Below are 20,139 nucleotides of genomic sequence, written 5' to 3' on the forward strand. Positions count from 1 at the left end.
AGGAGCCCTCCCCAGGGCACCCCCCCCCCCAAAAAAAAAACCTTCAGGACACATATGACCATGTGAAGTTAGCACATTTCCTTGCTAACGGGTTTCTGGTGGCGACACCAGGAGGGAAGGGACCTGGGTCCATCCTCTTCTCTGGTGTCCTCCGGACCGAAGCGCTTGCCGAGTGGGTGAACGGAGTGTGTGTGGCTGAGCGAGCTCGAAGGGGCCTCCACCATGGGGCCTGAGCCAGCCGCTCGCTCTCCAGGCCTCCCCCCTGCGGCTCCACACCCGCATCTCCCCAGCTGCGGGGAATTGGGCAAATGATGTCTGGGCCCAGAAACAGGGACAATGGACCTCGATCGCCTCCAAGCTTGTTCACATCCCCCTGGCTTCCCAGTCCCCGGTGTCCCTCCGTCTCCAGCCACCCACGCCCCGGCGCCTCCTCCCGGCCCCACCCTGCCCAGCCCCTCCCAGGTGCCTGCGGTTGGCACAGCCCCGGCTGCCACAGCACCTCCAACCCCGGGCGGCTCACCATGGGGGCTCTGAGGCCCTGGGCCCGATTCCCACTACTGGTGGTGGCCCACCTGCTGGCCCTGGGGATTGGGGCTCTGGTGTTTCAGGCCCTGGAAGGGCCTCCAGCGCTCCAGCTCCAGGCCAAGCTCAGAGCCGAGCTGGCCACTTTCCAGGCGGAGTATGGGGCCTGCCTGCCCCCCGGGGCCCTGGAGGAGCTGCTGGGCACCGCTCTGGCAGCCCAGGTCCACGGGGTCTCCAGCCTGGGCAATGGCTCAGAGGCCGGGAACTGGGACCTGCCCTCGGCCCTGCTCTTCACTGCCAGCATCCTCACCACCACGGGTAAGGGTGCCAGGCGGCCGGGCAAGCGGGGACTCCTGGGGACCCTGGGGGTGTAGCCCTTCTCCCAGCCCCCAAAGGTCAGCCAGAGCCCAGGCCTGACAAGGCGTGATGTCACAGCTGGCGCTTCCCACACCAACACCCCAACTGGTGCCTCCACTTCAGCTGCCAGGTGGGGTGTGTCTTCAGCCACACCCCCTGACACCCCCTAAGACCAGACCCCAGGGCCTGAGACAAAGGGAGGGGACAGGTATTGTGGGGTGAATTCTTGGGTGGAGGAAAATGGAGTGAACCCCGGATACAGATTAGGCCACCGACTGAGGAGCGAGTGTCCAGGGGAGGAAGTCCTGATGAGATGTTAGCCGTGGCAAGAGGGCACAGAGATGAGGAAGAAATTCCTGGCAGAGGGAACAGCATGTGCAAAGGCCCAGAGAAATAAAGGAATGGGACACCCCCCCCCCCCAGCACTGCAGGTTTTTCATCCTGGAAAGTGTTTAAATGTCTTTTGAATGAAGGTCTATATTGCCTGGTTCTTGTGACCAATCAGGAAACCTCTTTGCATTGGACCAGAATCCCTGTGAGGGGTTCCATTTTGTCTGGAAGAGGCCTGCCCTTTGGGGCAGAGCGTGTCCTCCCCAGGCCAGCACAGTCCCCACCACTCCCTCTTGTCTCCCCTCCGGCTCCTCCGGGCACTCGAGTTTACCACCTTGGCAGGACTAGCCGGTCCTGTTCTCCCAGCACTGCCTGCTCTCCCACCTCGCCCTAAATCTGCACATACTTTTCCAGGCTGGAATGCCCTCTCGGGCACGCTGCCTCTTTTTGCAGCACCTGCCTGTCTCCCGGCACCACAAAGCGGGGCCCGGACAGACTCAGATGCTAGAGCAAGGCCTAGCACACGGGATGTCTCAGTACTCCTTCAGGAGGTGAAACAGCGGGTACCATTCTTTCTAGTGGATTTGCAAATATTGTATCGGTCAAGGACAGAGCTGAGGAATCTGAGAACACTCAGCCTCCCCTGGGACAGGACAGCAGTTCTCAGAACTGTCCCAGCTACAAGAGGCCTAAGGTGACTGCCTCTTCTAATTCCTACATTTTCCAGAAAAGAGTGGCCAGAGAGGTTTGTTTATTTATGTATCTATTTATTTATTAGAGAGTGGGGGGTGGGGGGGACAGTGCCCAGAGGGAGAGGGAGAGAATCTTTCTTTTTTTTTTTTTAAGATTTTATTTATTTATTTGACAGAGATCACAAGTAGGCAGAGAGGCAGGCAGAGAGAGAGAGGAAGGGAAGCAGGCTCCCCGCCAAGCAGAGAGCCCGATGCGATGCGGGACTCGATTCCAGCACCCTGGGATCATGACCTGAGCCGAAGGCAGAGGCTTTAACCCACTGAGCCACCCAGGTGCCCCAAGAGGGAGAGAGTCTTAAGCAGGCTCCAGGCTCAGTGCAGAGCCCCATGGGGGGTTGATTTCATGACCCTGAGATTATGACCTAGCCAAAATCAAGAGTCGGACACAACCAACTGAGAAGAGCGGCCCGGGAGGTTAAGAGACTTGCCTAAGACCCCCAGCGAATGAGGAGCAAAGCCAGCTAGGTCCCGGGCCAGAACAGTTCCCATCATCTCGGCCACCAGAGGGCAGCCTTCTGCCGGACGCCTGGTTGGGGGACACTAGCATCCCTCTAGCAGGTTCATTGCCCACAGCCTTGCTCCTTTCCAGGCTATGGCTACATGGCCCCGCTGTCGTCTGACGGAAAGGCTTTCTGCATGGTCTATGCAGCCCTTGGGCTGCCAGCCTCCCTCGTGCTCCTGGCCACCCTGCGCCGCTGCCTGATGCCCCTGCTCTGTCGCCTGGGGGCCTGGGGAGCCAGCCGGTGGCAGCTGGCCCCGGCCAGGGCAGCGTTGCTGCAGGCGGCTGGATGGGGCCTGCTGGTGGCCGCGATCTTCGTGCTGCTTCCGGCCCTGGTGCTGTGGGGTCTGCAGGGTGACTGCAGCCTGCTGGAAGCCGTCTACTTCTGCTTCGGCTCACTCAGCACCATCGGCCTGGGGGACCTGCTGCCGGGCCGTGGCCGTGGCCTACACCCTGTGCTCTACCACCTTGGCCAGCTGGCCCTTCTTGGTGAGTCCAGCTGCCACGGAGTGGGAGGGAAAGGAGATGAGGGACGAGGAGCTGGGACCAGGACTCCCATAAAGGGCTGGGGAGGCTAAGCGGCACAGGTGAAGGCCCTACGTAGGGTGCGGGGTGCGGCTTGTGTTTGGAAGAACCCTGATGGCTGCGTTCAGAAGACTGTGAGCGGCACCAGGTGCCAGGCGTGGCGGGTCACCTGCCTGGCAGGGGAGCAGGGAGCTGCCCTAGCCCACCTCTCCTCCCCAGGTTACTTGCTCCTCGGGCTCTTGGCCATGCTGCTCGTTGTGGAGACCTTCTCAGAGCTGCCACAGGCCCGTGCCCTGGTCAAGTTCTTTGGGTCCAGTGGCCCGATGACCGCTGAAGACCAAGGTGGCATCCTGGGCCAGGATGACCTGGCTCTGAGCACCCTGGCGCCCTCGGCTGCAGCCCCAGAACAGGCCCCGACTTGCTGACCGGGGTCAGGTGATGGAGTTGAGCTCCTTCCAGGTGGACAAGCCTCCAGAGGAAGCCTCCAGAGAGGGGAGGGGAGGTGGGGGGGGGGGGATGACTGTCAGGCCCTCAGGCAATAGTGTATTTTAAAAAGCGGGGCCAATAACCCTGACTGTTTTCGTCTCTTCTTTCAATGGGCCTCCTAAAGCGATCAACGACCCCCGACCCAAACCCCATCATCCTGAAACCCCACCATCCTTTCAGGGTGAAGCCCCAGCAGGCCCTCGGCTGCCTCTTGGAACCTCCAAGCCCGCACGGGCCCCACTCGGGATCCCAGACGACCTTATCGGCCTCAGCCCCACCCCCTTCCGTCTATTGAAAGCCCCAGTCCTGAGAAAGGCTTGTCCAACTTTATTGCTCACGAAGATCAGGAAAGAGGGGAGGGCGGGGGCGCCCCGGCTCAGCGGCCATCCCTGCTCCTGCGGCGGCCGGCCCGAGCCCCGCCGTCGGGGAGGGGCGGCTCTGCGGGGCGCTCCTGGGACGCCCCCCACCCCGACCTCCGGCCCCGCGAACACACGCTCACGCACTCACAAGGACCAATAAATACGGCCCGGACGGCACGGCCGTCCAGCCGCTCCCGGCGGTCCGGCCCCAGGGGCCACCCTCCTCCTCCCAGCTCAGGGGCGGCGGCGGCCCCCACGAGCGGCGCGCTGCGGCCGTGCGGCCCCGGTGCTCCGGAGCGCCAGCCCAGGGCGGCGACCCACGCGGCGGCGGCGGCGGCGGCGGGAAAACCTGCGGTGCGGGCGGGCCGGGCTCAGCTCAGCGAACAGCGCTCGCGCCGGCTCAGCTGCCGGCTCAGCTTGCGGCGCCGCTGCTCCAGGCCGCGTTCCAGGCGCTCGTCCTCCTCCAGGGCGCTGCGAGGGCGCGGCTTCAAGTCAGAGTCGGGGCCCTGCTCCCGCTCTGCGCACCGCACCCCCACCCCCAGTCCCGCGGGCCGGAGCGAGCACCTCCCACCCCTCGCCCCCCAGACCCCCACGCGGAGCCTGCCCCACTCACATCCGCTCCCTGTGGTCCAGATCCCGGACCAGCTCGTCGCGCTGGTTCACCAGGGACACCAGCTCTTCCAGCAGAAGCTGCTCTCGGTGCTGCTGCGCGGCCGTTTTCAGCCAGTCTGAGGGCGGAGGAGGCTGAGGGTCAGGAGGCGCCGGCCCCTGCTCTGTCCTGGCTCTCAGCCCCTCCCGCCCCATCTCCCAGGCCCCATCGCCCACCTTCGATAGCTAGCATGGCCCGTAGCTCCCGGCTCAGCAGCTCAAACCTGCGCTCCAGGTCCTGCTCCTCGATGCTGTTTGGGTGTGTGTGGGGGGGGGGGGGGGGGGAGGAAGGGAGGTGGGTCGCGGACAGGGGAAAGGGAAGGGGAGGGGTCCCACCGCTGTGACCGCTCCCTGCCCCCCCATGCCACCTCATTACCCGTTGAGGGGAGGGTTGGCCTGAGGGCAGCTCTGTATCCCTCTCCCTGCACCAAATCATCTTCCAACTGTTCCCCGAGTTCTGGATGTTTATATGGTTTTCTCCCATCCCCACCACTCCTTCCTGTCTGTCTGTCTGTCTTTCTTTTAAAGAAACAACCTTGCAGGATTATTTGGATGATCATTATTCATAAGCCCTAAGTATTAGACCAAGGTTATTCTGAAAAATGATCCAAAATGCAAAGAAGGCAAAACTGCCTTCATCATGCAAGACTAGAAAAACAAACACGGCCAAGAGTCGCGTTTGACCCCACTTCGGGAGCCAACTCAGCTCCCCCTGGGCCTCGGTTTTCCTTATTGTAAAGGAACAGACTCAAACTGAGGCACTCAGCCCTGACCTGCCTGTTAGGTATCACGTTTTTCCCTGGGCCTTGGTTTTCTGATTCATAAAAACAGTACCAATTTACAAGGTGTACGACTTATACAGGACTTTTCCGGGGGAGGAAATAAGATGACTGAACAATTTTTCAAAAAGATCTTTGCAGAAAGAAGAAAGCGGTGAATAACTGACCAAAGCCGCCAAGATTCCCTTTGTTCTGCTGGCCCTGGGTTGGCTGGGGTTGGCGCCCGCACTGGGCGGGGCCTGCCTGCGCTGGGCGGGACCAGCCCGTGAAGGGTGGGGCCTGCCCGCGCTGGGTGGGGCCTGCCCGCGCTGGGCGGGGCCTGCCTGCACTCACAGCAGCTGGAGCTGGTCCTGCCTTCGGATGAGAGCGTTCTTCTTGTTGACCAACGTGAACCATTCCTGGATCAGCAACTCCTCCTGCAGCTTGTCGGCACCTAGAACCAGGCCAGGACAGTCACAAGGCCTGCCCCCAACCCAGATGGCAGGAGTAGGGTGGCTGGGGTGTGGGGACGGTGCTTGCTTCCCTGCAGGCATCCCAGAAACCAGAGCCGTGTGCCTCCAGCAAGCTGCTTCCCTTGTCCAGCTGTAAATGGGACAGTGACCCCAGCCTTGCCTCCTCCCAACTCCTCCCCAGATCGGGAAGGGCCGCAGGGCTAGGCAGACCTGGTAGCGTGTGTTGGTGAGGGGACTCGGAGGCTACCCCACCTGACTCCATAAGGCTCCTCAGCTGGGTCTCCACCTCGGCTGCCCGCCCGTCTATCTGTCTCTGCTCCTGCTCCAGGGCCTGCAGCTCTGCGCACACATACTGACTTGTGTCCTGGAACCTTTGCTGCAAAAAAGGGGGACAAAGGCCAGAGTGGGCTCAGCCCCTGCTCTGCCTAGAGAGTGCCCTCCACCAGCTCCGCCCACCCCAGCCCATCTTACCAGCCCAGCCTCCTCCCCTGGACTTGGGGGTGGCTCCTCCGAGGGGGCACTCCCACCTGCAGACAGAGACCAAGCTAAGACACCTCCAACTGACACCAGCCCCCCAGGGGATCCCCAGCTCAGGATGGATCTGTGAACAGCCTGAACTGAGCTGGGTTGCTCCTTCCGCAGAACTACTCACCAGGGGGCTGCTGTGGGGCTGTGGTTGTGGGTGGGACAGAGGCTGAGCTGGGGTCAGGGCTCAGGCCTTCCTGTGGAGAAAGAGGCCAGTGAGGCCTTGTAGGGCTTTCCCAACAGTACCACCCTGGGGCCAGCCACAGCCTCTTGCACAGGTAGGACAGGAGGGCCTCAGCTCAGGCCGTGCCCACCCCGCTGCTTCTCCAGTTCCGAGTGCACAGAGCTCCACCCCAGCCCCTCTAGGGAAACTGCCTCTTCAAGCAAAGGCCATGGCCTTCACCCTCCCTGGCCCTGTGGTCCTAGACCGCTCTACTCCCACTCTTGGAGCTGCACAGTCTTTGTTCCTGGGGCTGGGCTGATAAACCCTGGCTTCAGGGGCATTTTGTGAAAGACAGGGATGAAAGACTTAGAAGGACCGGACAGGGGCCTCTCCTTCCCTCTCTCGTCCCCTCCTCCATGGAGCTCCATCAGGCCACTTCCCACTCGCATCACCTAGCACTTGCGTCTCCATCATGGCCATGGGCCCACACAGTGACACGCGCTACTGAGATGACCTGATACAACTCATTGCAGGACCAAGGCCATCCTGAACCAGCACCTCCATATCCTGGCCAAAAGGGGGCACCCTCCCACTTTATCAAATCTAACGCCTGCTGGGCTCTCCACAGGACCCTCAGAAAAGGCCAGGTTGGCTGGACCTACCAATTTCAGCCTGGAAAGGCAGGGCTGGCCCTTTTTTTTTTTTTTTTTTTTAAAGATTTATTTATTTATTTATTTTGACAGAGACCACAAGTAGGCAGAGAGGCAAGCAGAGGGGGGTGGGGAAGCACGCTCCCCGCCGAGCAGAGAGCCCCATGCAGGGCTCCATCCCAGGACCCTGGGATCATGACCTAAGCCAAAGGCTGAAGCTTTAACCCACTGAGCCACCCAGGCACCCCAGGGCTGGCCCTTAATAGGCCCCACCCCTGGCTACCCACTGGGAGAGGCAGCTGGGGGGTTGGGGGACATCAGGTCCCCTCTGATGGCTCCTGCTCCAGCTTCCCTTCTGGGTCACAGGGTGGGAAGAAGGGCTTGAACCACCTGGCTGTCCAGCCCACCCTGCACTTCTCGGAGAGGCACCCCTGGACACACCCTGCTCAGGGGCCGCCTTCTGTGGCCTGGGTCAGCGGCAGTCATTCCCCAAGCCCCGCCTGCCGACTGCACCCTCAAGCCACAACTGAGGGGTCTTCCTAAAGCAGTCACGCGCTGGTGTCAGTCTCCCCCGACCCCCGCCTCAGCCATCAGCCTTGTGGCCAAGGCCTGGTGGCAGCTCCGGCTTCTACTACTACCCCCTAACCGTGCGCATGGACTTTCGCTTCCCCAAATAGCTTCCTCGGCCCAGAATGGCCTCTCTCTGGGGCAGCCTCACATCAGCAAGCTTCACACCCAGCTCAGCTCGGCCTCCCTGAGGCCCCTTCGGGTTCTCACACGGCTCCCCTCCCCCTCCCTCACCTTCACACATCCTGAAGCCTCACTGATCCCCCGGCTGGACTCACTGACTCCCGCACTGGGCCCCAGTGCTCCCGCGTGGCCTCCCAGGCTGTCCCTGGCACAGCGCCCACGCCGTCATGGCTGCTGGCCACCCGTGTCTCCCTGCCCAGAGGTAGCCCCTGCAGACGGGGGTGGGAGGGGTGGCCAGGGGGTGCACATGGGGACCACCGATGAAGGGCTATTGACTAAATATCGATGCTTCTGGTGCAGCGCATATACGGACTCCTTCAGTTCCCCCAATGATCCCGGGTGTCGGGTGATTAACATCCCCAGTTTACAGATGAGGAAAATGGAGGTCAGAGATGAGGCTCATACAGAGCCTGGCTTAGCACCCAGGGCTGTCCAATCCTGTGATTTGTTCCCAAGCTTAGCCACCAATTTGCTCTTTGCCTCTGGGCCAGTGACACCCACTGGGTTTCTGTTTGTGTCTTTTTTGTGTAGGAGGAAGCGCAGCCCTGTGTAATCTGGGGGTCACAAAGCTCTAGAAAGGCATCTGGGGGAGAACACAGTCCCCCCCCCTTTTCTTAAAGATTCTATTTATTTATTTAACAGACAGAGATAAGTAGGCAGAGAGAGAGGGGGAAGCAGGCTTCCCACTGAGCACGGAGCCAGATGTGGGGCTCCATCCCAGGACCCTGGGATCGTGACCTGAGCTGAAGGCAGAGGCTTAACCCACGGGGCCACCCAGCCACCCCAACAGTTCCCCTTTTTTTTTTGACAGCACCCTGAAGGGGTGTCGCAAGGCCACTCTGGGAGGAACTTTCACGCCCTTGCATGCTTCTCATCCTCAGGGAGAGAGCACAGAGAGGTTAAATGGCTTGCCGGGGGTCACACAGCCAGTCAATACTGCGGGGCCTTATAGAAAGTGCCATTTAAGAGTTCTGGGTTCACAGGTGAACCTCAACTTCCTCTGCTTCTTCCTTCATCTCTCTGAGCCTCAATGTTCCCACCTGCAAAATGGGGTGATCATTCCTCCCTGGAAGGGGTATTGTGTGGAGTCAGTTAGGAGCCAATAAGGAGTCATGGGAACAGGCGAGGGACAGGGAAGTGGGCTCCTCACCAGGCAGAGCAGGCAGAGGCAGGAGGGTGAAGGAAAAACCCCAACCTCAGCAACAACTCAGCTTACTCACCCCAGCCCTGATGGGAATGCCAATGCTTCCTCATGTCTGACCCCAATTCCGCTTTCTATACCCTCATGTATGGCCCCTCCTCCAGGAAGCCTTTCTGGGCAGAGGCATCCTGCCTTCCCTATGGTGTTGCTTCCACCCCACCCCAGCTTCAAGGTGCCTGACTTCATCCCAGCCAGGACTCTGGGAGCTCCAAGGGCAGGAACAGGCCTGACCTTCTCCCACTGCATGTATGGGGCATGGGGAATGGGAATGGCCAAGAACGAGGAGCCCCAGGGCGCCTGGGTCGTGGAGGGTCTGACTCTTGGTCTCTGCTCAGATCATGACCTCCGGGTCATGGGATCGAGCCCTGTATCAGGCTTGGCACTCAGCACAGACTCTGCTCGAGATTCTCTCTCTTCCTCTGTTCTTCCTCCTGCTTCTCTCACTCTCTCTCTCAAATAAATAAATAAATAAATCTTTAGGAGAAAAAAGAAACAAAACAAAACGAGGTGTCCCCTCCAGGCCTATGGGGAGGGGCCCCTCTCTGGAGAGGGGCCTGGCTTGGAAGGACCAGACGCTGGGACTTGGGCAGAGAAAGATACAGGATGGACCCTCCCCTTTGAGATTCAAAGAGCCACTGACACACATCAAGGAGGCGTTGCCAGAGGCCAACAGATTGGCCCATGGGTGGCTGTGTCTGACCCCTGCCTACCACATCCCCTGTGGGTGCCTCCGGGCCCCTCCTGTCTCTCATTCCCAATGCCTGCCTCTGTCACTGCTCTGTCACTGCAAGACAGCCTCATCACCACCTGCGGGCCTTAGCTCCATGGGAGGATAGGCAGGCTGATCCCTAAGTGAGACGCCAGCTTTCCTGCCAGCGGTAATTGCAGCCGGTCCCCCCACGTGAGAACCACCCCCTCTCAGCTTTCATATGGGAAAGCTTGCCCACCTGATCTGTCAGCCTCGCTCACATGGCTGCTTCTTCCAGAAAGACTTTCCCAGTTTGTGCCCTCCTTTCTTTAGAACTCAGGGGTCATCCCCGGGCAGTTGAAGGCGTGGCCTCACAGAGCTGCCCCCGCTGTCACAGGCAGGACGGGTGCACTGGGTGGAAGGAAGCCCAGCTGGAAAGCCATTTCAGCCGAAATGGCTTCAGTTTTCTTGAGCAAATCCCTGCCTTCTCTGGGACCGTCCCCCTTTCAGTGCAGTGACCATTGGACACCCCGAGAGCCCCTAACCTGAGACCTGCAGGGGCAGGGGTGGGGGACATCAGCACCTGGCTGGGTCTACCATCTCCAACCTCCCGTTATGAGAGAAGAATGGATCTCCAGGATCTGGAGTTAAAGATCGGAGTCAGAGATCCTTGGGTTTGGGAGGCCCTGGATGGTCCCTGTGAGCACAGAAGTTCTGTCCCAGCTTACAGGACAATGGTGGCCCCTGGGTCATCTGCAGGGTGACCTTTTCCCTGCAGGGAAAGAAACGCCCAACCCACTTTACAGTTCTGAAACAGCAGTGCGCTGAGTGCTGAAAACATGGAGTCTTCTAGGAACTTCCTACTCCTGCCCACGATTCTACCACCTGGGTGTCAGGCATTAGCCTATATCCCAAGACTGGAAACAAAGGTGGAGCCTCTGCCCCCGCTGCCGCAAGCCTGGGGGGCCTCGGCTTGCATGTGTCCCCAGCTCAGGAGCTCACTACCTCGTCGGGGGACGCCGCCGCTGCACCTCAGTCCCTCCACTCAGAAAGTGCCTCGCCGGGTCCAGCTGAACCCCGCCGCCCTGGGCCAGCCCTGCTCTTGGGGGCCTCTCCGGGCCAGTGCTTCTCTGGCCCGCCCTCCCGATCCCAGCGCCACAGGGGACACTCACTGCGGCCGCCGCTCCGGAAGTCCTACTAGCGGCTCCAGCGGCTCCGGCGGCTCCGGCGGCTCCCGCCGCTCCCGAGTCCCCGTCGTCCACCGAGAAGGAGTTGCTGTTCCGCAGCCGCGAGCGCCTCTTCTTCAGCAGGTCGGCGTCGCGCACGTGGGAGAAGGAGCCGTGCGCGCGGGGCGGCGGCACCGGCCCGGCCTCCCCGTTGACCGACGGCCGCCGCAGCCTCACGCCGCCCCCCGCGCCCGGCGCCCCGGCCCCGTTCACCAGACCTTCAGCCGGGGGCACGGACGCCCGGGCTCCGGGGCCGTCGGCAGGGGCCTCCGCCCTGCGCGCCTCCTGGGCCGCCTCGGCACCGTGCTCCTTGGAGGCCGCCTCGGGAGCCGCCCGGTCCTCCGCGCGTTTCTCGGGCTCCTTGGGCCCCTTGGGCTCCTCCGGCGCCTCCGCCCGGTGCTCGCGCAGCCGCTGCGCCAGGCCCCCGGCGTGCAGGCCGTCGGGCGGGCTCGGCCGGGCGCCGGCCACACAATACGTGCCGGCGCCGCCGCCGCCCTCCAGCTGCACCAGCTGCAACTCCTGCCCGGTGCAGAAGGCGCGGATCTGGCACAGGTACGTCATGACGATGAGCTTGTCGGGCACGGACAGCAGCACCATGTCCGCCGGCTCCAGCAGCCGCGACACGCCCAGGGCCGCGAAGCCATCGAAGGCCTAGGAATAGGGGAGCTGGGGATCAGCAGCGGCGGCGGCGGCGGGCGTTACCCGGCAACTGGCAAGCCAGGGGTTGCCTAGCAACGCCTTCCCCCTTCCATTGGGGGAGATCTAGCTGCAGGGCCCGCCCCCGCCGTCACCCAGCAACCGCACACCGAAGGGCGGTTTGGGAAAAACCATCCGGTGGAAATATGCTGTAAAACAAAACTAAACTAAACTAAGGAAACCAAACGATTTAAAGCTCAAGAGAGTTAAAAAGTGGCAAAACTTCCAAAGTCCACGGCTGGGGGCCCTGCAGCCCCCAGATTCCTCTCCTGAAGAGTTAGGGACCTGCCTGAAATCTTAGTCCTAGGCCTGGCTCTAGAACCTTCCCTCCAGGCGTGGCTCCCTCTGCATCTCACCTGCTTGTTATTCTGTTTGATGTTGAGCGGATCCAGGGAGGCATAGTCACTGCAGAGACAACACTGGTCAGAGGCTGGGCTCCTACAGACCTCCAGGGAGGCTCCCCCATTCTTTCCCACCCGCTCCGGCGGCTCACATCTTGTCTGGGTAGAATCGGTGCAGGATGGCACAGAAGGCCAAGCCATTGCGCCACGATGTAGTGAAGTTGGTGACTCGGACGCCACGGTAGCCAGCGGTGACTTCCTGGCACCACTCCAGCAGGGACTGACTGGAGCTGACTGGGGCAGGCTGTGCCTAGGGACACAAGAATGGGCTCAGGGCCTGTGAACATAGGACCGTGCCCTCTGCCCCTCGGGCAGAAAACAGCCCCAGCTCTGGGTTTGCAGGGATCACCAGAGACCACTGGTCAGAGCCCTGGGACCAGGCAAAGGGTTTCCAGCTCTGCGGTTATCTTCCAAGGTCACCTAAAAGGTCAGTGGCCCCCAGGCAAGATCAGGGGTCACCAGCAGCCACACCTCAAGGTCAGCCCAGAAAATCAGCTTAGGGGGTGTCCGGCTCCATGCAGCCCAGGGAAGACAAGAAGGGGGAGCCAGGGCATCCTGAGAGAGGAGAGGGTGAGGGGGGCTCCTTGAAGCTGAGCCCCTGTCCCACCACTCCCCAGTCCACCAGGTGGGTCCATGCAGAGCCGCCGTTCGCTCAGCCCCAGGTTAGTGGGAAGCAGCAGACTGGGCCCTCGGCGGCCCCCGTCCCTACCTGGCTGCCCGGCAGCCTCCTGTCCTCTTCAGGCTCCTCTGGGGAAGAGGCCCCTGAGGGCTTGGGCACCCCAGCCCCTGCCCCGCTGGCCACCTGCACCTCAGTCAGGCTGGCCTCTGGGAGGTCTGCCTTAGCTTCTTTCCCCTTCTCCGTCCCCGAGACCCCAGCTTCTGCATCCTGGGCCTCCAAAACACCGGATTTGTTCTCTGGTGGCCCAAAACCCTCCACCTGTACTTCCGGGGCTCCCCAAGCCCCAGACTTGGTCTCTGCAGCTCCCTGAGCCCCAACTTCCACCTCCTGGACCCTTAAAACTGTACTCTCCACCTCTGCCTCTGCTCCCTGAGGCCCTAAAACTCCATACTTAGGGATGGGCTCCTGTAAAGCCACGTATTTGAGGGTCCCCCCAAGCCCAGTCTCTTCTTCCTGGACCCCCAAAGTCTCAGCCTTCGCCTTCTCAGCCTCTAACACTGTAACCTCTGGCTGATGAGTCCCTAGTTCCTCAGCCTCTGCCATTCCAGCCTCTGTCCCTAAAACCCTTGAATCTGCCACCTCCGTCTCCTGCGCTCCTGTCATCTCATTCTCTGTCCTGGGGACCCCTGAACCCCCAGCTTCTAGCTCCTGGGCCGTCTCAGTCTCAAATACTGGCATCCCTGAACCACCCGCCTCTATTCCCTGGGTCCCTGCTATCTCAGATTTTATCCCTGAAACCCCCACTTTTGTCTCTTGGGTCCCCAATATCTCCACCTCTGCCCTCCTAGCCTCTATCTCTGGTGTCCCGGAACCTCCCCCCTCTGTCTCCTGGGCCCCCCATATTTCAGATTCTGCTGTTTCAGCCTCTCTCCTCAGTATCCCTGAACCACTAGCTAGCTCCTGGGTCCCCAGTATCTCAGTCTCTGCCATCCTAATCCTTGTCCCCAGAAATCCTGAATGCTCAGCCTCCGTTTTCTGGGTTCCCAGTTCCTCAGACTCTGCCATTCCGGCAGCCTCTGAGTCCAGGACCCCTGATCCCATGGTCTTCGTCTCCTGGGCCCCCAATACCTCAGCTTCTGCTGTCCCAGTCTCTATCTCTGGGAATCCTGATCCCCTCATTTCTGTCTCCTGGGTCCCCAGTACCTGTGACTCTGCCACCCTAGTCTCTGTTCCCAGGATGCTCAAATCCCCAGCCTCTGCCTCCCCAAACCCCAGATCCCTAGACATTACTCCTTGGTCAGCTGCTGGTGGGGCCCTCTGGTGCCTGCTCACCTGAGACCTGATGCTTGCTGCTCCAACAGAGGGACCCTGCTCCAGGCCTGTCCCCCCAACACCAGGGGCTCTGCCTTTCACCTCTGCACCCTCTCTCTCCTGGCCTGCGGCAGCCCCGGCCCCCTTGAGGTCACCAAGAGGCCGGGTGTGCCCCGCAGCCTCTCCTGGGGACGCGCTCAGGATTGTGGGAGCCTCATTCCTGCTCCTGACCCCTGCCCTTCCCTGGCAGCCCCTCGGAGGAGCCTCGGGAGTCTCCTTGAATCTGGCCTCAGACATCACCCCTGTAGCCTCCGACCCCTTGGTGTCCTCATGTCTCACCTTTGATCTCTGCTCAGCATCCACTTGACTCGGTCCTAAACTCTCTTCAGCCTTCCCCGCGCTGATGTCTGACCTCTTAGTGTTCACCTCTCTGCCTCCTGACTCGTGCCCGGCGTCCACCCCCCTAGCCCCTGGCCTGTCCCCAGCGCTCTCCTCCTTCACCTCGGGTTTCTGCCCTACCAGAGAGACTCTGGAGCCTCCACCCTCGATGCCCAGGCCCAGCCCGGGTCCCTGAGCCTCTGTCCCTTCCTGAGGGCTTCCCTGGGCCTGGGTCTCCCCAGAGGAACCCACTCCTGCTAGGGGAGCGCCTAAGGCTTTGGGAGCCTCATCTTCCCCTTGGGTGCCTGGGGGCCAAGGGGCATCAGAGCCTTTCCGGAGCCGAGGGGCTGGGCTGGGGGCCACATCCTGGCCTGGCTGTCTTGAAGACCTGAGGGGAGAGCAGGAGAAAGCATTGGGGAACCCACATAGCTCCCCACTGACAGCCCCATCCCCACATTTCTGATTGCTGAGGCCCCGGAAAGGCAGGTAGGAAGGGGGAATGGAGCTTTCTAACAGTGGGGCAGGGGATGGAGGTAGGGCCCATCCCAAATCTCACCTCCTCTCTGGTGGGGTTCCCGGGGGCCCCTCCTGGCCCCCTGCCACAGCAGCTGGTTCTGACCCCTGGCCCCGGGAGGCCCTGGCTGGGGGCACAGGGGCACTCACAGGGGCTGGGCTGGTATCCTCCGTGCTAGAAGGGCGGGCAGCTGGGGAGGAAGGAAGGGAGGGGCGCTGAGGCCTGGGCCCTGAGACTAGAGGTCCATTCCCTCCCCAGCCCTAGCCCCCCAGCCTGGGCCTCACCTGCCTGCGGGGCCTGTGCCCGGCCCCCCTCCTCCTCCTCACAAACTGTCTTCAGCTCCCGAGGTGGGTCTGGGGGAGGATGGGGGGCAGGTCAGCCCAGGGGAGGGCCCCTCAGGTCGGACCCCTTTCCCCCCCAACCAGAGTCTTGGGCCTACCTGGGAAACGCCCCAGCCTCAGGGCACCGCCCCGGCCTGCGAGAAGAGACAGGCCCTCGGATGCAGAGAAAGAGAGAGAGAGAACCGCAGGGACAGACAGAAACAAAGCCTTAACGAGCCAAGGGAAGGGTGAGGAAGCTAGTGGCTGAGCACGAGGGTCGGTGGTGAGGGTTGGGGAACCAGGCCGGCATCTCCCCGCCATGCTGAGCTCAGCTCAGGACACCAGCTCAGGACAGGTGCCAACCTGGGCAGGCACCCCGTCGGGGCTGAGGAGAGGGCCTGGAGGACTCAGCTAATGAGCTAGGCTGCCACAGGACTAGGAGCCAAGTTTGGACGGTCAGAGCTGCTGGGCAGGTTGGGACTGCCTGGGCAGGAGCGAGCCCCCCGACTGGGCCTGCGCCAGCGGCCCGCGGCCCGGCTCACCCCCACCCTCCCTCGGTCCTGGTGATCTCATCCACGGCAGGCTATGAGCCCACCTGGCTGCGGGGCATGAGCCCGTGCTTCGGGGGCCCCTGGGCCATTAGCCTCCTCCTCATCGCTCTCAGCAAAGTCGTCCAGGTTGCCCACATCGCTTGGCTTCACGCTCATGAGGCTGGCAAGACTCTGCATGTCATCGTCCCTGGTGGGGGTGGGGAGGGTCAGAGGTCGGGGGTGAGAGCTGGGGTCGGAGGTGCAGACCAAGGCCAAGGAAAGAGGGTGGGCACTCACGTGGCGCGTCCCTCCCGCAGCAGAACCCCGGAGAGGGTGAGGCTAAGCTCAGCGTGTACCACCTTCACCGACTTGGGCTTTAGCCGCAGCCGCAGGGGGACTGGGGCCGGCACGGGCCCTGCGTGGTGGGCCAGGTCCACGTCGGCCGTGGCCAGCACCTTCCGCTGCCCCTTAGACTCCTGCGGGCCAGGGAGAGGGGCCAGGGGAAGGGCCATCAGTGCCATCCCTCAGCCCCCAAGAGCCCGGGCCCCAGCCTGCTGGGCCACTCACATTCTCAATAACAAACGTCCACTCTTTGGCCTCGTACTGGTCCACATGAGGGTCCTAGGGAAAGGGGGCGCTGGTGAGTACAGCGGCTCTGGGGTGAAGGCAGCGTGGGGAGAAGGGCCAGCTGTCTCTCATACTGCTCGGGGCCCTACCTGTGCATGCTACCTCCTCCGAGGAGACCTCCTGGGCCACCTCCACCCCCATCTCGGTTCTCGGTCTCACCCCTTTGTGCTCTGCTATTTGGATAGATAACCCACTGGGGGATCCCCCGTGTTGCCCGCCCCCCCCCCCATTCCCACCTGTGCAGAAGGGCTAGGGACTCACCCTGTAGAGGGTCACAGAGATGTCCACATTCTCCGGCACCATCCACACCACAGTGCCCCGGTACGGGTTCTGGATGCCTGGCTGCCAGCTGTGGGTCTGCAAAGCACAGTCTGAGGCCTCCCTGACTCACGGCTCTCCCCTCGCCCCCTGCCCCTAGCCCCAGACTCGACCTCATCTTTCTCTCCTTTACCTGGTTTCAGATCCAAACCTACAGCAGACTCCACTCCCCCATCAGGCCTCACTCACCCACTATCCCCACACCCGGCTGGCCTCACCCCCAGCGGGCGACCTCCCCCACCTTGGAGCAGACTCGTCGGTTCCGCCGGGTCCACACCACCACCAGCTTATCGGGTTGCCTGGGGGTGGGGAGAAGGAGGTTCTACTCAGTTAGGCCCACCCGGCCTGGCTCTCCATCTCCTCCGGGGTCTTCCTTCTGCCCACATCCCCCTCCCCCAGGAGATGGCCCAGGCAGCTGGTTATCGGGAGCCACCAGGAGCAGGGTGAGGCTGCGCAGGCAGGGCGGGGCCCAGGGCAGAAGGGCAAAGGCCCCATGTGGGTCTGCAGGTATCGTGAAGACAGACAGCAAGACAGACAGTGACGTTCAGAGAGACGGGCACACACAGAGACGGAAAGACCCACATAAACCCAACAAGGACCTTGCAAGAGACACAGACTCAGAGACACGGAGAGGCACAGACTCAGAGTTAAACAAACCTATTCACTCACAAATATGTGGGGAGTGCACCCTGTAAACCTAGCCCAGTTTAGGGGCAGGGCAGAGCAGAGCTAAAGGGAGGCAAGACCCTTCCGGGGCTGGCGACGACAGAGGCTGGGGAAGAGTGCCAGTCAAGAAGGAAAATAAGTTAACAAGCGGACTTCAGGGAGACGGGAGAGAGCCACTGGGATCCTGTTGAGGTTGGGGTCTGGGCAGAGGCTCAGAGGGAGGGACAGGCTGTGCGCGGGTCTGGAGAAGGAAGGCTCCAGGAAGAAGGAATGGCAAGCGAGAAGGTCTGAGCTTGGGGGGAGGCTTGGGGTCAGAGCGAGGGGTAGAGGGTTGGAGGTGGCCGGGGAGGAGGAGGGTCAGCTTGCCACTAGATACCCACCCACAGCCCGGCGGCCCTGAGAATCAGCCATGCTCCCCAACTCTCAAACCCCGAGCTCTGGACTCTAGCTTTGCAGGGCCCCCTGAACTCCCACAAGGGACATCAAGGAAGACTTCCAGAGGGTGACCGCCAGGCTGAACCGCACAGGCTAGAGCAGACTCAGGGGAGAGGCAGAGATGTGAAGAGACAGATAAACACAAGAGCAACGAGTTGCTTGCGCCGAGCCCGGCCCCCCAGAACTGACACATGGCTGGGCCGGGGAGGGAGAAGGCTGTCTCAGGTTAGAGGGTCCAGCTGTAACCCCGGAGGGTGAGGGTGGTTGAGGGGACCATGAGGCCGAGGACAGCCCCAAGCCAGGACGCTTAGGTCTGCCCACCTCACCGCCCCTCTGTGGGCTGAGGCTGGACAAATGGCTTCCTGGTTAGCCCCTGAGGATGCTGAGGCCCAGAGAGGTTGGGAGCCAGGCAGGGTCACAAAGCAGAGCCCAGAGCCCTCTGGCCTGCAGCCAAGCTCCTCTTCCCAACCCCAGACTGTAGGCGATGGCTGAGCAAGGTAGCCATGGGGCCTGCCCAGAAAGGGGAAGCAGACAGGGGGTGCCTAGAGAGGGCGGGGCCTGGCCAGGCAGCCTGACTCAGGCTGGGCACACCCTCCTGGGCAGTCAAGACCTGGGCAGGGGCAGCTTCCTATCCTGGACTCCCATGACTCAGATGCATTGCCACTGCCCGCACCCCAGGCCTGGGCTCTGGGACCATGCCCAGCGTTCCCCGCCCCCTGGCTTCCCCCAGGATCCTGAGGCAGAAGGCAGAAGCCAGAGGCCGGGATTCAAGTCCTAGCCCTGTGCTGTGTTACCTTAGCCAGGCCCTGGTCTTTTCTGGGCCTCACCAAGGCAGTGAGCTGGCCCTCTGGCTGGCGCAGTCAAAACCAGGGATATGGCTGCTGCCCCAGGGACCCCAGCCTCCTGCTTACTCTCCTCCCTTTGGACCCCATAATCCCTTCCTGCCTGAGCAGCTCTTCCTCTTGGGAGCCTAAATTTAGCCGGGCCTGGCCCTGGCGGGTGAGGCCCCCACAGCTGTGCCCTAATCCAGCCAAGGGAAGCCGACACCAGTGAACACCAGTGAACACGTATATTTAGGGTGTGACGCAGGGGTCCCGGCAGCTGCGGGTGGGAGCACGTGAACGAGATGCCCCCTGGGGCCCTCAGGCGTCCAGTTAGGTCCTGTACACTCTCACCTATCCTCCCCACCCCGCAGCCGCGCCCTCCAAGCCCTCTAGCTCCCAGACTCCGAGCCCTCTAGGCCCTCAGGCTCCTTTAAGCAGATGGGGCCTCCCTCCTCATCCCTCCCAGTGCTCAGTTTCCCCTTTTAAGGACATGGTGGAGACACAGCCAGCCTCCCAGCACCCACTCTGGCTCCAGTGTGCGTGTGGGTTCCTCTGGCTCAACAAGCGGGCAGAGGAGGAGGGGGCAACACCCTTGCTCTGCGCTGCGGTCCGTGGAGGTTTCTGCCACAACCAGGCCACCCGCAGACCTCAGAACTTGCTCCCTTTTCTGATGTTACCCCAACCGTCCCTCTGGTCACAAAAACATGAGACCTCCCTTCCCCAGCGCTGAGCGCCACTAGGGAAGGTGTGGGCACAGACAGATTCTCAGGCCTGCCAGTTCTGACCTCCACTCCCCAAAAGCGACCCACACCCCCAACTCCAGGGGTCCCACAAGCTGCAGAGGCATTTTTGAGTCTCTGTGTCTGGGACACCAGGGCCCAAGGTGGAGGCAAGGGGCCACGGGGCTGGGGACAGGGTTCTCTCGGGCTCCAGGGACGCCTGAGGGCCCCAGGGGGCATCTCCTTCACGTGCTCCCACCCGCTCCAGCCGGTCTGCGGAGGCCCCCAGGCCTCCCTGCCACTCACCACTTCTTGGTGCACTCCACCACCAGCTCGTGGTAACAGGCCACAAACTGGAACTTGGCGGCCCGCTTGCCCACGCGCTGCAGGCGCTTCCACACCGAGGTCATGGCCCCCGCCGCCCCCGGCGCCCGCTCCTCAGACTCGGGGCTCCCGCTGGCCCACGACCGCTGGCCGGGCCTGGGTCCCCATGGCCCCCCGGGCTGCTATCCGCGCCGCCCGCCCCGTCCGTGGGAGATGTCCGAGGCTCGGACCCGGAGCCGATCACCCCGCTACCGCCGCTGGGGCCCGCCGGGTGGTCGGGCTGAGCCGGCCGGGTCGTCGGGGCGCGTCGGGGCGCGTCGGGTCGCGGGAGCGCTGAGCGGCGAGCGCGCCGTTTCCTGGAGCCGCACCCCCGTCGGAAGGCGGGCGGGGCTCCGGCGGGGGGCGGGGGCCGGGGCGGGAGCGGGGGGCGGGGCGGCCTGGCTTCCGGGGCCTCGCGCGGCGGCCGCTGTTGGGGCGGCAGCGGGGGAGGGGGCGTGTGTGCCTGGGGGGCGTACCAAGGGGCCCGCCCGGACAGCACGGCCCGC

General features: G+C 62.5%; 2 protein-coding genes across 6 annotated transcripts; one reads left to right on the forward strand and one right to left on the reverse strand.

Moving 5' to 3' along the window:
- The first annotated feature begins 189 nt into the window (after nt 1-189).
- On the forward strand, nt 190-3,739 carry KCNK7 (potassium two pore domain channel subfamily K member 7). 2 transcript variants are annotated; one of them, XM_059401607.1, is made up of 3 exons: nt 190-840; nt 2,551-2,949; nt 3,652-3,739. In XM_059401607.1, the coding sequence occupies exons 1-3, from the start codon at nt 309-311 to the stop codon at nt 3,654-3,656; spliced, it is 936 nt and encodes a 311-aa protein (XP_059257590.1). In that variant the 5' UTR covers nt 190-308; the 3' UTR covers nt 3,657-3,739. The 2 variants fall into 2 exon arrangements, with proteins under 2 accessions (XP_059257590.1, XP_059257587.1); XM_059401604.1 differs by lacking the exon at nt 3,652-3,739 and adding an exon at nt 3,205-3,642 and having other exon boundaries at nt 195-840.
- Nucleotides 3,740-3,775: 36 nt separating this feature from the next.
- Nucleotides 3,776-19,932, reverse strand: EHBP1L1 (EH domain binding protein 1 like 1). 4 transcript variants are annotated; one of them, XM_059401592.1, is made up of 19 exons: nt 19,577-19,932; nt 16,868-16,925; nt 16,570-16,665; nt 16,249-16,302; nt 15,979-16,157; nt 15,747-15,889; nt 15,116-15,184; nt 14,874-15,021; nt 14,570-14,705; nt 12,102-12,259; nt 11,965-12,013; nt 10,859-11,563; nt 6,362-6,431; nt 6,181-6,236; nt 5,962-6,085; nt 5,591-5,690; nt 4,656-4,729; nt 4,444-4,558; nt 3,776-4,301 (listed from the first exon to the last, which is right to left on the reverse strand). In XM_059401592.1, the coding sequence occupies exons 1-19, from the start codon at nt 19,678-19,680 to the stop codon at nt 4,202-4,204; spliced, it is 2,538 nt and encodes an 845-aa protein (XP_059257575.1). In that variant the 5' UTR covers nt 19,681-19,932; the 3' UTR covers nt 3,776-4,201. The 4 variants fall into 4 exon arrangements, 2 of the variants coding, with proteins under 2 accessions (XP_059257575.1, XP_059257577.1); XM_059401594.1 differs by lacking the exon at nt 14,570-14,705 and having other exon boundaries at nt 14,981-15,021; nt 19,577-19,931; XR_009404556.1 differs by lacking the exons at nt 3,776-4,301; nt 4,444-4,558; nt 4,656-4,729; ... (9 more) ...; nt 16,868-16,925; nt 19,577-19,932 and adding an exon at nt 12,719-13,954 and having other exon boundaries at nt 6,220-6,236; nt 6,362-6,427.
- Between the last annotated feature and the right edge of the window lie 207 nt (nt 19,933-20,139).

The sequence above is a fragment of the Mustela nigripes genome, chromosome 1 (assembly GCF_022355385.1).
Source record: "Mustela nigripes isolate SB6536 chromosome 1, MUSNIG.SB6536, whole genome shotgun sequence".
Lineage (NCBI taxonomy): Eukaryota > Metazoa > Chordata > Mammalia > Carnivora > Mustelidae > Mustela > Mustela nigripes.